Source organism: Daldinia childiae, assembly GCF_008694065.1.
Source record: "Daldinia childiae strain JS-1345 chromosome Unknown Scaffold5, whole genome shotgun sequence".
Lineage (NCBI taxonomy): Eukaryota > Fungi > Ascomycota > Sordariomycetes > Xylariales > Hypoxylaceae > Daldinia > Daldinia childiae.
In genome coordinates, this window is record NW_022984646.1 from 1,235,594 (window position 1) to 1,249,599 (window position 14,006).

Below are 14,006 nucleotides of genomic sequence, written 5' to 3' on the forward strand. Positions count from 1 at the left end.
CATTGTTCCGTGCCGACTCCGTATTTTTATAGTCGTAACGCCAGAATGTTAAGCATGGTGTACAATCCTCCCCTTATCCCTCTAACGCCAAGTAAAGCAAATCTGAATCTGCCATCTAAACCGAGACTGCATTGTGACCTGAGGCAAGCACCTCGCAGTCTATTAGTACGAGTAATGTGACCCCTCACCACCCCTAAGCTCGCATCGTAGCTGCAGTCCTAAACGCCTTGCTTTTTCGTCAACCCTGTAGACCCTTATCAAATACACGTGGCGGCCAATGGCGCCGTTATAATGGAATGCCAATGTAAGGCATCGCCTAAGAAGCAGCGGCAATAGGTGTAGGAGCCGGCGAGCTCGCATTCACGCTTGGTGGCATGCTTTGCTGTTCACCATCAGCATGGCTATTGCTATTATCGCTCTTTAACTGGCTGCCCTCTTTGTTTTCTTTATTGCTGCTCTCGGCAGAGGCGGCAGTCCCCTCTGCGGTGGGTTGAGGCTTAGGTTTAGGCGGGGCGGTCCAACGAGGAACCTCCCAGATGACACCAGTAAAGCTCTTCACTCTGAAGCCGCCCCTGTTCCACTTTCGGCAGGGGGCACCTGATCGATCAAGTGCGCGAAGCCCGGCGTTGATAGCACCCTGATTTGCCTTCGGTCCGAGTTTGTGATAGTTGCCTCCGTTGGCTCGTCCACTAGGATCAATAGTGCCGTCCTCCCTAATAGATATAATTAGTAAATAAACTTAATAGTAGTTGACATTAAACCAAACATTCTTTAACGGTAGCGCCGTAGAAGAGATAGAGTAACTCTAGGTAATGATGACAACACGTTATACATACAATCTAGGTTTCTTCTTAGGGCCAGGCTTGCCCCTAATCTTAGCCGTTGGGTCAGATCCATTCGCCATAGCAGCACTTCTCTTCACGCCTTTCTTCTTGGGAGCCTCTGTCGGGGGTCCCATAGGCACCTGCGACGGCGTTCCCGCGGCGGCTGGGGTACCAGGACTAGACGCTGAACCATTGTCGCCATTTGACGCGGCCGGAGCTGGCTCGCTGGGAAGGGTAGTCGAAGCAGGAGACTCCTTTACGGGCGACTCTTCCTTAACGGATGTCGGGTCGAGGAGCTTCTTAAGCTTGATAGACGGGACGCGCAGAGTAATAAGATTCGAAGATTTTCCGGAGGATTTTCGTCGATCCTTCTCTTTGGCAGAGGCAGACGCCTTGCTTGGAGTTGGCATAGCGAAAAAAATACGCGATGATTTGATGAAGTTGCGTTGGGATGATGATGCGTCGATGAGACAATAAAGAAAGGTGTGGAAAGATGGTAGGAATGTGCAAGAGTAAGATCTTTCTTTTGGGGGAAAACCTTTGGTGGGATTGTGCACTTTGTATTTAGATTGGGTTGGGTCAGGTCATCAACCTGGCAAAGTGTGAAGTGATCCACCCGAGATCCGACGTTTAAAGCGCTTCTTGTCCTAAGAGGCGTCGGTGCCAATCTGCCCTTTCGGAGATAGGCCCTGGGCGGTGCGGTGCCTGCGGACGCCTGCGATGCCTAGGGTTACGGGCGAGGCGGTGGTTTCTAGGCTAGGCACGGTCTGGCGAAAAAAGTGACGACGATGATGGGAATGGTGGTGATGATTTGGGGATTGCAAGAAGAAAATTATCATGGGATGGGAAATGGGAAATAGAGATGAGGGTGCGATGGCAGGGTCAAATTATGAATTACGGGGGCAGCCATTGTGCTCGTTGGTGGTATGTAATAAGTTTTTGGGGCAGTCTAAACTGTACAATCTTTTTTAAAACGGCCTCCCGGGCTGCTGCTCTCTGTCTGATGGCTCAAGATCCAGCTCGTCGCGAAGAATCTAAACTTGGTGGTGCACGCACCACATTCCATCCCATATAAACCTTGAAAGTCACGTGTTAATACTACTGTTAGTCACTCTTTCCAACCAGATCCATGCCGATTAAATAAATAAATAAAAATAAAAAAGGAAAAGGGGATTAAGTTAGATATATACATATAGATAGGTATGCGATTAAGTATATTTACATGTAGTGATGTACTTACATTAGGTACATATATACATATATGTACTCGCAATGGTAACTTAATTCTTGTATCCATACCCGACACTTACTGACCTGAAAGTTTATAATTTCTAAATTCTATTCAATTGAAACTTCTTTTCCATTCTTTTACCATCGTCCGTCATTGCGTGTTCTCTTTATCATTGACAGGTATACATTGCTTGGTCCTTAAGCTTAGGTTCCTAGCCTCAAAGTTTGAAACCCCCTGGCTATAACAAAACCCCTCGATTCTGCCTACATTGAGATAGTGACACAGGTAATCAAGAAGAATGAGAGGTACTTACTCAGCCCCCCCTTCCCCTAGTAGCCTAGTCTAGGTAATGATACTGTTTTGTATCACCCGTTGACGCCGTTTGTCCTCCTGCCATTGTAGTAAATGAGCCCAACCAAGTAATGGGGCTGGTGATCAGGAAAGGAACCCGTGAATGGTACCTTTTATTTACGCATCGCGCGGAGCGAAGGGGGCCGACCGTTCGCCAAGTCAACCGATGGATTTCTCTCAGGCTTATTCCGTACAGTTTGACCTTCCAAGTACTTTTTTTTAGGTGTCGTCACCTACTCCTAGTGCGCCCGGTAGAAGCGTTCCAGCTCAACGAAGATTTGAACTACGTATGCCCGCATGCTCGTATGTAGTCAGGACAGTCAAGCCCATCTTCACGTGCCTAAGAAGCAAATTTCCCCAGATTTCTACTCAACCTGCGAACCGGGTTACAAGTCAAGATGATTTTTGTTACACCGGCTGTACGTTTAGGTCTGACCACATACACTTTACTACCTAATATACGCATGATTGAATGCCTGATTTTTGCTTCATACATTAGGTACGCATGTATACGTTTCTTTCATCGGGGCTTCTAAGTCCTCTAGTGCTTGCGACTCTCCACACAGCCTTGAACTAAATTCAGATAAATACCTAAAGTACACTGCTACATGGGGAATTTGGTTATAATTGGAGGATGCATTCCTTATCAAAGCCCTTTTCCTACACAATGCTGCTACATTATTCCTCCGATCATAAGTTTGGGCTCACAAGGACGTATAGTCCATATTAAAATGACCTGCTCGGCAATGCAATATTGTCAGAATCCTGATTTGTGTTGTAGACAGGCACTCGGGGCTATCTACCAATATCATAATTCGGCCATTTGTAAGGATTTATCTGCATAAAAAACGTTAAGTTCGAAGAGCCCTACGACAGATAAGTATCAGGAACTCAGCATTTAGGTGTCTCTTGCCAGACCTTGTGCATCATGATCAGCTCTTGGTCATATGTGATGAAGGTCGTCATCACGAGTTATCTCTGAGACCATCTCGAGATCACGAATCAATCCAGGTAGCCTCAAGGATATCTTGTTATATACTTATCATTTCCAGTGTACAACTCAGGGGCCCTCCAAGCTTGCTATGAACTAAGCCAAATATATGAGTCAAGTTGATAGTAAATCATATAATTATATTGAATAGAACTTGAAATGCTTATAACCAGTGTTTGCAATAACTTTAGTTTACCAAATAAGTGTTAATTTTTATAAAAATGCGAAAAGGAGTGAGAGCGCAACTTTCCCAGGCATCATAAGGGGCATAGTGACCTAACAATTTGAAGTTGGGCTCCTTTAGATTGACTATCTTATACCACAAGTGGTCTTAACAGTAACTATCCCTAAGATCCTCAAATGGGTTCGACGAGAGTATCATTCCCCGTAGTATATGTAATCTATTAAATATTATACTATTAAATTCAATATTTTGATCTTGTGGATAATTGATATTATACTAAACAATATGTATCACTCAAGTTCTATTAGGATATACTCATAATTTTTTTTTATAGAAAAGCCCATTCTGCTATTTAAAGTAAAGAGCACAAGCATCAGGCTTATTTATACTGTTTCTGAAAGTTACTTAAGTAAAAACCCCTTTTTGTTGGTTGACTCACTGGGGACTGATCTAATAGTTTGTTATATAGCCAAACGCTATAATTGATTATAATATTGATTCATAATTATATGTTTAATTACCTAGATATCAAATCATATCTTAAGAATAAACAAGACTTTCATAATTGAAAAGTTTGCTAAAAGTCTTTTATTTGGCCTCGGTGTGACTATTATAGACTAATAACATAGAGGTAAATGTTTAGAACAGTCAGCCTAACAGTTCATTGCCGAATAATATTCAAGTATGCAAATACTCCAATGTGTATTGGGTACTTTGGACGATGATAACCACTCTTATTGCCGTAACTCTAAGATACTTCCATCAGAATGCAAAGCAGAACTTATACTGACCTTATCTTAGGTATACCTATGAACCTACAAATGGGAACGCCTGGTTCGTAAGAAACACATCAAGTAATTCAACCCTTCGATGAGAAGGTCATCCTACTCATTCTGTCCTCCCTGAAGCCGTATATGAAGGAAACGTGTCCTGCTTTAGAAAGCTAGTTATATTACAGCATCCTGCGTATCGTTGGGCAACAAAGTGGCATCATAATGCATGCTTTGGTCCGGCCCTACTACGTTTTAGTCATCTATAAAGGTTCGTGGAGGTTCTTGATGCCTAATACTCACCCCAAAACACATATCCTATATGATTGGCTACTTCGAGGTCTTTTTTAGTAATATACGAAGATGATGCTGTTTATTGGGTTTTTAATTAGTCATACACACATAGGCGTGCGCTCTCCTCGAGATATTACCAGTATGTCCTCCCCCACGCAAGGATGCTGCGATAATACCCCCAGATAAGCCGACGGATACCCACAGCACGTCCAGTTGGGGTTTCGGTAGAAGTATAGTCTATTATTTCTTGGCCACCTGCAACAACTTGCCTATCCGCGTCAGGTATTGTTTCGACCCGACCCACGATTGCCGTGTAGTGCATATAGAGCGTCACGCGAAAGGTCAGGAACAGACGATATTGAAACTTAGACACGCGGCCGGCTACGGACGGGCCGTAACTGCCAGGGGTTAAATTACATATCTCCTTTTTCTAAAGGTACGAAAACTCCAAAGGTAATATTTACCTTACTGATTGTCAAGTTCACGGGATCAGTTTGAATTATCCGGGGTTTCCGCTAGTCTACTATCACATTCTACTATACACGTATAGTAGCGCGAATACAATTTGTTGAAGTTATATTTTCAATACAAGCCTACCTATATACCTCACGAATCATGGGTTCTAACGACGTTGCATCTCTCGTCAACCCGTTACATCCTACATACAAACTCCCTCGGTGAGGCGCTACCCGTGCTTTGCTACGAGATCTACACATTCGCTACCAAGGTATTGGTTATCTTGAAGCTGCTTCTCTGTATATCATATTCGGTCACTTACTAGTGAGCCCACAGCATCTAGACTACGAGCTGATCAAGTTTCTTACGAAGAGTACAATCGTGACCGGAAGAAATACGACTTCCCGACAGCTAAAGTCGCCGGACTGGCGCCAGACGTAGCCAGCACCAAGATCTACCAAGTTCCCGTATCGAATCCTTCTGGTGAAATAGCTATACAGGTGTACGTGCCTACGCCGGAAGCAATAATCAGTGCTGGACTTGAACGGGAAGGCTTGCTTCCAGCACTGGTGAACTTCCATGGCGGGGGCTTTGTAATCGGAGGTCTAGACTCGGATGAATCTCTGTGCCGAAAGATCTGCCAGAGAGTTGGCTGTATTATAGTAAACGTCGCCTACCGACTTGCTCCGGAATATCCTCATCCAGTTTTCAGCAACAGATAGTTGGCAGGCGCTGAAATGGATATTTAAAAATACAGAGGGGTTGAAGATAGATCCCTCACGCGTAGGCGTCGGGGGACTTTCTGCTGGGGCGTGTATTGCGGCAGTTCTCTCGTTACAGGCTCGAGATGACCCGAGTTTACCACGTCTTGCGGTGCAATTGCTCATCGTGCCGGTGATTGACGCGAGATTCGTCCCGAAGGAGGGTTCATGCGACCCTACGAAGACGCCGTATAGGAGTTATGTTGACTTCGAATTCGCGCCGATGTTACTCTCAATCGTCTAGTATGGTTCTATAACTTGTGGCTGGGAACGGATGAAAGCCACGAAGAGAAGGCAAAAGACTTTCGTGCATCACCAATCGTTGCCGATTCGCATGCCAATCTAGCGCCGGCTATCATCCGTTGCGCTGAAATTGACCCATTGGTCTCAGAGGGGATTGCATATCACGAGAAACTAACAGCAGCTGGAACTTCCAGTAAAATTAAAGTCTATAAGGGACAAGGACATCCGTTTGGTCATTGGGATGGATCTAACCCAACGTCAAAAGAGTTTGTTACTGATTGTGTCAACGAGCTGAAGGCTGCCTTTGCTAAAAATTAACGAGATTTTCTTGCACCATTACTATTGAAATATATTACAATGAAGCACAAGTTACACGATATTTAGTCTTGTGGGATTTGGTTATATGGCTGGCAGTGTATGACTTACTCTTCCTTGATGTCGACTGTGTTTAATGGGACTTGCTAAGCATTTATACTTAGGAGGTACCTAACTATAGCAACTTGTCACAGGTATATGTCAAGTATTTTGATCAAATAAGCAAGAGCCTTTTATCAAAAACATTATAAGCGTCGATTGGCACAAAGACAACTGTATGTACCTAAGGTAGGTACTCTAGAAGATGTGTCTATAATTCGCCTATCACTTACAGAAGCCAACCGCTACACATAAATGAGATAAAACTATCCAAACCGACCACGACAATAGAAAGAGTTAGTAGAACATCACACGAAAGCTCTCCTCATCAACCAACAAGGATAGTTGGCTTATCGGCTCTATCTTAAACAAACCGATTGATCGCCTTATTATTTCGGCTAAGCACACGGTCTTCGCTACATGCGCAGAACCCAGACGAGTGTCTTTGGGTTGAATAGAAATCATCCGGACATTGGTTCCAGATCAATGTTTCACCGGGTTTCCTACTAGGTACTACATGCTCACCTACCTCTGGCAATCCTTGTCCGATTAGCAGAGAAAATAATATAGGACGAGTCCTACTACCTGTTTAAGATCTCTTTCGGATGCAAGCATCAGCCTCGCCGATAGTAACGCCACTGATGAAAAGTCCAGTCGCCTAGCCTAGAAGCCTCAAAAGTCCAGCCTAGGAAATAGTTCTTGAAGCAGTCGAGGTCTGTAATCCATCTGCCCCTCCCTGCCCATATATGTCACCCGTCTAACCTATCCTAGTATTCGAAGCAACCTGATGGTGATACGAGTAATTGCGAAGTTTATATTGTAATCAATACAATCTCAGCATTATTGAGATCTTGTTCAGCTATACCAAGAGAACTAAAGCTAAACCCCTTAAGCTTATGTCGTTTACTCCAGCTACAAGTATGGCTCGAATTTTATGCATTTCTCTTCGTCATTTCTCTTCAATGGCACTACATAGAGCCTAAAGTCCTCCTTTTATGGAAGAATCGATAATATAGACAACATTGAACACCCTGATGGTACTAATAGGCCCTACGCTAGAATATAAGCCTTGCCGGTGTAGTTATGTATAACTACCATAGACTTACCGTTAAGTTTTCCCGCGGTCAGACCTCTCCTCCGTTCAACATGCCACCTCTACCACTCTAAAGGGGGTTTCCAGCACCAAGAAAGGACGTGTTAGCTTACTCCTAGTCTCGCTTAAGGGAGACCCTAGGGTTACTGTAGGCGGGTTTTATATGCCTTTCGCGAGCCAGCAAGACCGGTTAATTGAGGGCGACTAGATCAGGGACGCGACACTGACTGATGGCGGCGTTGCGGAACATAATCTTTTAGGAGAGATGTTTCCGTTTGGATCCATGGTTACCAATATCGTATCGTCTCCCCTACGACGTGTTATTAATACTGCAATACTTGGAATTCTTCCAATAATACCTAATAACCACACCAAGGTTAAACTACTCCCCGATCTACAGAAGACCAGCCCCTTACCAAGCAGCACGGGAATTCCGAAAAGCGCGCTCTCTTCCTAATATAGCGGTGTTGCTAACTTGAATATAGATAACCCTGACAAATATTGGTATCGTAAAGGCTTTAATACCTCTTACGCGCCAATGCTGCACAAATTCGAGGCATGGGCACTATGGTCAAAAATGGTCCGACTCAGGTTTTACCTTGGGCATTGCTGGGCGCTGAGGGTAATTCTATCTCCGTTATAAGAAGTCGTGTTCGACAGGTTTTCCCCTGGTCAAAGTCGGCTACCTGGCGCTGGCGCTAACTAGGTAGAGTGATGCTATAGACAGGAAGTGGAGGATCTCTCATGTCAGGCGAAACTCTAGCTCTGTTTCCTTTGAAGGGGGTACTCTAGACTTCTAAAAGCGCCATAGATGCGTCGCTGTAGCTACCTAACTTATAACAACTAATAGACATTAACGTTCTCATCATCATCATCATCGAGGCGCGGGGCGCGATCCGCACGTCAATACCTACGGATGCTAGCAAGAAGGGCATGGAAGAATCCATATAGCAGGTAACACGTCACATATAGTCTGTTTAATACAGATACCTTTGGCCAGGAAATCGTCTGATATATTGTCGTGGGATATTACAGATAGCACTTGGGCGACGTTGGCTTTTTCCCATATAATGGCAACGAATCCGTCTGCTACGATCTCGTCGATTGCACCCATTTTAGTCGTTCTGGGTATAACAATCTCTTTGTCTGATTGGTTGATGAAAGCGATAGCTTGGACGGCGTCTGAAGTACATATACTATGAAGGGCTCTTGGGTAAGCAGGCTGGAATTGGTAATCTCTTCCTTCGGGGAGATTGGCGAATTGTACCGGTATGGTCATCATCGTTTTGGCTGGTACGATAGTCTTCTGTGCGGTGAGGACTCTACGGCGTAGGCTCCCGAGATTCCTCAAGTAGTTGGTATATGGCAAATAATGAAAGAGAATGAACCTAGATTCTAAGAGAAGGTATCGAATCTGGGAGCTTAAAAACCAGACAACGTATCTGAAGTCACATCCAAGGACGGAGTACATTGTTGCAACACATCACAATCGTTTGACAAATGATTGGTAGACATATCGGAAAGCTATGACCTATAGGAGAAAATTTGGGATCTGATGTTTTCCAACGACCTATTGGATCTCTAGCGTTGAAGTTGGAATACTATTTGTATTGCATAGTTACGTAGATAATGAATTAGTTGATATCGACTTAGTTATAATTGTATATGTCTTAGGACTATTGTCCATATAAAGCAGCTATTTTTAGCTATACCTGTTTATAGTGTTTCGACATAGTTTAACCTTAGAGAGTATTCAGATGTTATTGGGTACGCTTATGGGCACGCGCCATGTTGATTTCTTCGTGTGGACATAAAATCGCTAGGTACGTAACAGCGACTAATGGAAAGATTTTACTTTGAAGCCGATAATATAGGAGTTGCTCAATAAGGTAGGTAATTAGAAGATGGCTACCCCTAAGCTTTTAATGAAGAGTGGATTTAGATACCTCGGCGGTAACGCAACTGTCCTGGTAAATTGTTCATAGAAGAAATATTTCCTATTTACGTAGGTAACTAGAAAGCAGAATAATATATACCCAAGGTACCTACTTTCATTAGCTGTATAAAGACTATTGGACTTTTTTGTTTCGTGACTTATATTATACTATCTAGGTTCTGCCACTCTTTGAATATGTGATTCTTACTCTCTGATATACATCTAGAAGTTGAGAATTAATAACTTGCACGTACTTATATATACTCAGCCTACTGTCTCCTGAATTTAAGCTCTATAGGGACGTGTGTAGATCCTTAAGCCGCGTCAGTGTGGTCATCTGCCTTACTAGAATTAAGTAACAAAATCTAACCAAGGGGACGGGCCGATAGCTCTCAATCTGGAATTGCAAGTAAGTACACCAAGTTTCTATATAAAACCTCGGGAAAAACACATGTGCCCTTGTCGGATTTGGAATTTCTCCCCTGGGACGATCCAAACAGCGGTAGCCGAACAAGGGTCAACTCATGCATCTCATTTTATCCGGGGAAACAAAAAGCATCTAAATAGGATGCCGAACCAGGTTACGTATGCATGTAAGTCTCTACATATTTCCACTGCCGGTGCTACATAATCCGGGGTTGTGGCCTATATGACAGCTACTAATGCGCCAAGATCAGATGCAGACACATCCTATTATCACCTGATGATTGACTTGAGATCTGAAAACGTACCATTCAGCTACCTAACTAAGCTTTATCTGATCTTGACGGAGGCAGGCCCGTGAGAATTTTGCTGATTTGGTGCTCTCTTGGGTGTTATTTTTACCACAATGGTAGCTAACATAGCTAGGTAGTCTAGAAGTAATATGCCCCTACGTTGAGATCCTTGGCGTGATAGAGAGAGGGGGTACTTGGCCGTTTTATCAAAACTTAGAGTCGCCATCGCTTAACTCCCCCACGATTTTCCTACGGGTTTCCCATAATTACATAGTAGAAACTAAACCTAGCCAGCGGCAATACTCGTAATATTCCGCTGCGATGTCAGACACAACGTGACAACCCCCCTGTCTATCCCCATAGCGTGAATGCACATTCGCGGCTCGTCGTTCCCCATGGGAAACCAGAACCAGGGGGTGATCTCGGCTATATTCAAGATATTAACCGCCATGCTTCTATACGACGATACCCGTGACGGGACGGCAGCAGCATGCAAAAGGAAATGAAGAAAAATCTCCGGGCAAATCTACAAAAGGAAGATTTGTTCACCCGGCTACGAGTTTAAATAGGCGACGAGTTCCACATCATGACAGCGAGCCCGAAGAAGTATCTACAACGATCGCCTTCGCTCTTCTCAGGATGCAGCTGACCGTGAACTCGCTCGCCGCCAGCCTGGCGCTGCTCGCGCCCAGTGCCCATGCGCTCCTCCGTTTCTCGTGCTCGCAGCTCGTCGTCGAGCGTCTCGACCCGCTCGTCTTCCCCGGCGTCACGGGCTCGCCGCACGTCCACCAGATCATCGGTGGTAACGCCTTTAACCAATCTATGGAGTACCCGCGCATGGATATCCCAAGCGAGGCCACATGTACCACGTGTACCTTCGCCGAGGACTTGTCCAACTACTGGACTGCCGTTCTCTACTTCCGTGCGCGCAACGGCACTTTCAAGAGAGTCCCGCAGATGGCAAACTCTGGCTTTGAGGGCTCAAATGGCGGTATGACTGTTTTACACGCCTAGCTACAATAACGGCAAGGTTACTGCTTTCAAGCCCGTGAGTAAAACACCTGCCTACTAGAGATCTAAACTAGAGGCTGATCGTGAATCTACCCATAGGGCTTCCGAATGATCGTTGGAGACCCGTCATACCGAACTGAGGCCCAGGCCAAGAAGTTCCGTCAACTTACTTACACCTGTCTCGAGAACATCCTCACCCGCAGTGGTGAGACCCTTGACATGCCGAAGAAGGTCTGCAAGGCCGGAATCATGGCTAACATCCGCTTCCCGACGTGAGTACTCAAAACCTTTGTCTCCTGAAAATGAAAGTAATACTATGTATTGACCCCCTTTAAAGCTGCTGGGACGGCAAGAACCTCGACTCAGCCGACCACTCGAGCCACGTCGCGTACCCCAGTGGTACCTTCGAGAGCGGCGGTGCCTGTCCCTCGACTCACCCCGTCAAGATCCCCCCTCTTTTACGAGGTCATCTGGGACACACGCGCGTTCAACAACCCCAACGACTGGCCTACCGACGGCAGCCAGCCTTTCGTCTGGTCCTACGGCGACCCAACCGGATACGGAAACCACGGTGACTACATGTTCGGCTGGAAGGGCGACGCTCTCCAGAAGGCCATGGACTCCAACTGCAACATCAACTGCCCTCAGCTCAAGACCCAGTCCATCTCGCAGGGTAACCAGTGCAGCAAGAAGGTCTCTGTTAACGAGGAAATCGACGGCTGTAAGTAACACCTTTATTCGCTCCAACTCCACACATATCTTATTAGATAAATATTCTAACACTTGGTATCTAGGGCTCAAGGAGCTTCCTGGCGGGATGCCCGTCACTGATGCAACTGGCAAGGTCCTCTACTAAGCAGACGGTGTTTGAATGATAGTGTAACGGGTGTATTTAATGAGTAGAAAGATTAATGGTCTTGGTACAATGAAAACCGGCGATGTAGGCACGAGTTTATCAAAATTCCGTCTAATTCTAGCAAGATACCTGTCTAGCTAATCGACCATGAAACCATCAAAGTCCAAACACCTGATATTAGTTCATAAGAATTTATTCATCTTGGCATCTACGTGCTTTTAATATACACTATAAACATGACAAATCTCTAATGCCTTAGGTAGGTTAGGTACCTAGCTTGGCTACTATAGAAACTCGCTTCCTAAGATATTGAGAGATGTGTCATGGTAGTACATGCCCCGACATTAGAATGTTTTGACGCCGTTAAAGAACTCCAGTGCAGTCCGTTGTCGTATGTCAAAAGGGTCATGACGCAAATCGGTATAGGCACCAGAGTCATTGATTGCGGCGACGAGCCAAGGGTCTGGAGTGATATGTCAGACAGGGTTAAATTTAAATGAAAGTTATATTGACTTACACTCGTAATCGTCAGCCACCTTCATGAGAAGAATATCCCATTTGCGCGTGGCGATCTGGAGGCAACCTTGGAGAGTACCTTCCGGGGTGACGGTGCAATCATAGATGATCATGGCATCCCATGTGTGGGCCGAATGGCTCTCGGGCGGTCCCTGGAGGAACTTGAACTTGTTCCAGAAGGACCTGAGGAAACCAGTAGTGGCGTTGAACGTGTCTCGTTTGTCTTTCGGGATGTCGACCTTGACGTGGACTAGGAGCACGTTAGCAAGGGCGTGTTATATTTGTAGGAAAGGAATAAGAACTCACGTTCCCTTTGGCGATGCCTAGCGGCCAAGAAGAAACCTCCAGGTCGTTCTTCATTGCGTCTCAATTGTTCTTCATTCGTGACGAACAGTCTCTTGCCAGACTTGACTCTCATCTCCATCGAAGCGGTAGTCTATAGAATGTTAGAAACATGGGAATAAGTTCCGCGAGAAACTTACGATCTTGCGGAGGTAGCTTGTGTGGTCGTATCCGATAAAATCGACGGGACCGCAGCTGAAAAGATCAAGGTCTCTCTGAGAGCAAGGTTCGAAACCCATCCAGAGATAGGGGCGAGCAGCCAACGCTTCCCTTCCACGGACAAGTCTTACATGTACATCGTCGGCCTCGTCAGTATGCCCCTGTTCTGCCATGATGTCTAAATGAAGTAATAGAAACTTGAAGGATATAGATGTAGAATATCCGTATTTTCTAGTCCAATGGTAGAAATTACCCAATGGAAGCTGGAATTTGGTGGGAGAAGAAGATGAAACCAGGGGACAAGATATCTTTAAATACATGATTTTGAGGATAATTTATCTGCTCAGGGTGTGGCTTCCTTGAATCAAAATCAAAACAATCGAGAAATACGGGGATATACTGTGAGTCGCTAGGCGGAGAACTGTAATTTTTCTACTCGTGTTGCTTTCACATGATGTGGAGTGGAATCATGACTCTGGTTTTTTTCTCACTACGGCTGCCAACAAATGCAGTATTGGAAGACTAAGGAAGTAGCACGCGAGATGAAAGCTTAATGCAGATTCCTAACTTCATAGTTCGAGAACTTTTCCTTCGAACAATGTTCAGTTAGTCATATCTTCACCTATGCACAGTCGAGTGACACGATCCAGATACGGGGCTACTACTTGAGTAGATTTCTTTGATATTTATTATCTATATGAGCTCGATAGGTTGATATTTGTAAACTGCTTTTGATCTGTTTGTGTTGGTTGCGTAACTCGAAGAAATACTGCTTAATCCTGTCGAGCTATGGGCTGGAGATTCTAGGCAAGCTTAACTGAATCGAAAGTTCGAACCGAAATTCTATAGTTAATGATA

General features: G+C 44.9%; 4 protein-coding genes across 4 annotated transcripts; 2 read left to right on the forward strand and 2 right to left on the reverse strand.

Annotated features, from left to right (window-relative positions):
• Positions 1 to 316: 316 nt before the first annotated feature.
• Positions 317 to 1,234, reverse strand: GL218_05465 (INO80 complex subunit 4; the record flags this gene model as incomplete). Its single annotated transcript, XM_033582128.1, has 2 exons — positions 317 to 713; positions 837 to 1,234. 2 exons carry the CDS (start codon positions 1,232 to 1,234, stop codon positions 317 to 319), a joined length of 795 nt encoding a protein of 264 aa, XP_033434821.1.
• A 9,669-nt stretch (positions 1,235 to 10,903) lies between these two features.
• Positions 10,904 to 11,278, forward strand: GL218_05466 (uncharacterized protein; the record flags this gene model as incomplete). Its single annotated transcript, XM_033582129.1, has 1 exon — positions 10,904 to 11,278. One exon carries the CDS (start codon positions 10,904 to 10,906, stop codon positions 11,276 to 11,278), a length of 375 nt encoding a protein of 124 aa, XP_033434824.1.
• A 105-nt stretch (positions 11,279 to 11,383) lies between these two features.
• On the forward strand, positions 11,384 to 12,131 carry GL218_05467 (putative carbohydrate-binding module family 1 protein; the record flags this gene model as incomplete). Its single annotated transcript, XM_033582130.1, has 3 exons — positions 11,384 to 11,547; positions 11,629 to 11,996; positions 12,070 to 12,131. 3 exons carry the CDS (start codon positions 11,384 to 11,386, stop codon positions 12,129 to 12,131), a joined length of 594 nt encoding a protein of 197 aa, XP_033434823.1.
• A 344-nt stretch (positions 12,132 to 12,475) lies between these two features.
• Positions 12,476 to 13,321, reverse strand: GL218_05468 (putative aaa family atpase protein; the record flags this gene model as incomplete). The annotated part of the gene is made up of 4 exons (XM_033582131.1): positions 12,476 to 12,594; positions 12,649 to 12,897; positions 12,954 to 13,083; positions 13,130 to 13,321. The coding sequence occupies 4 exons, from the start codon at positions 13,319 to 13,321 to the stop codon at positions 12,476 to 12,478; spliced, it is 690 nt and encodes a 229-aa protein (XP_033434816.1).
• Positions 13,322 to 14,006: the final 685 nt, after the last annotated feature.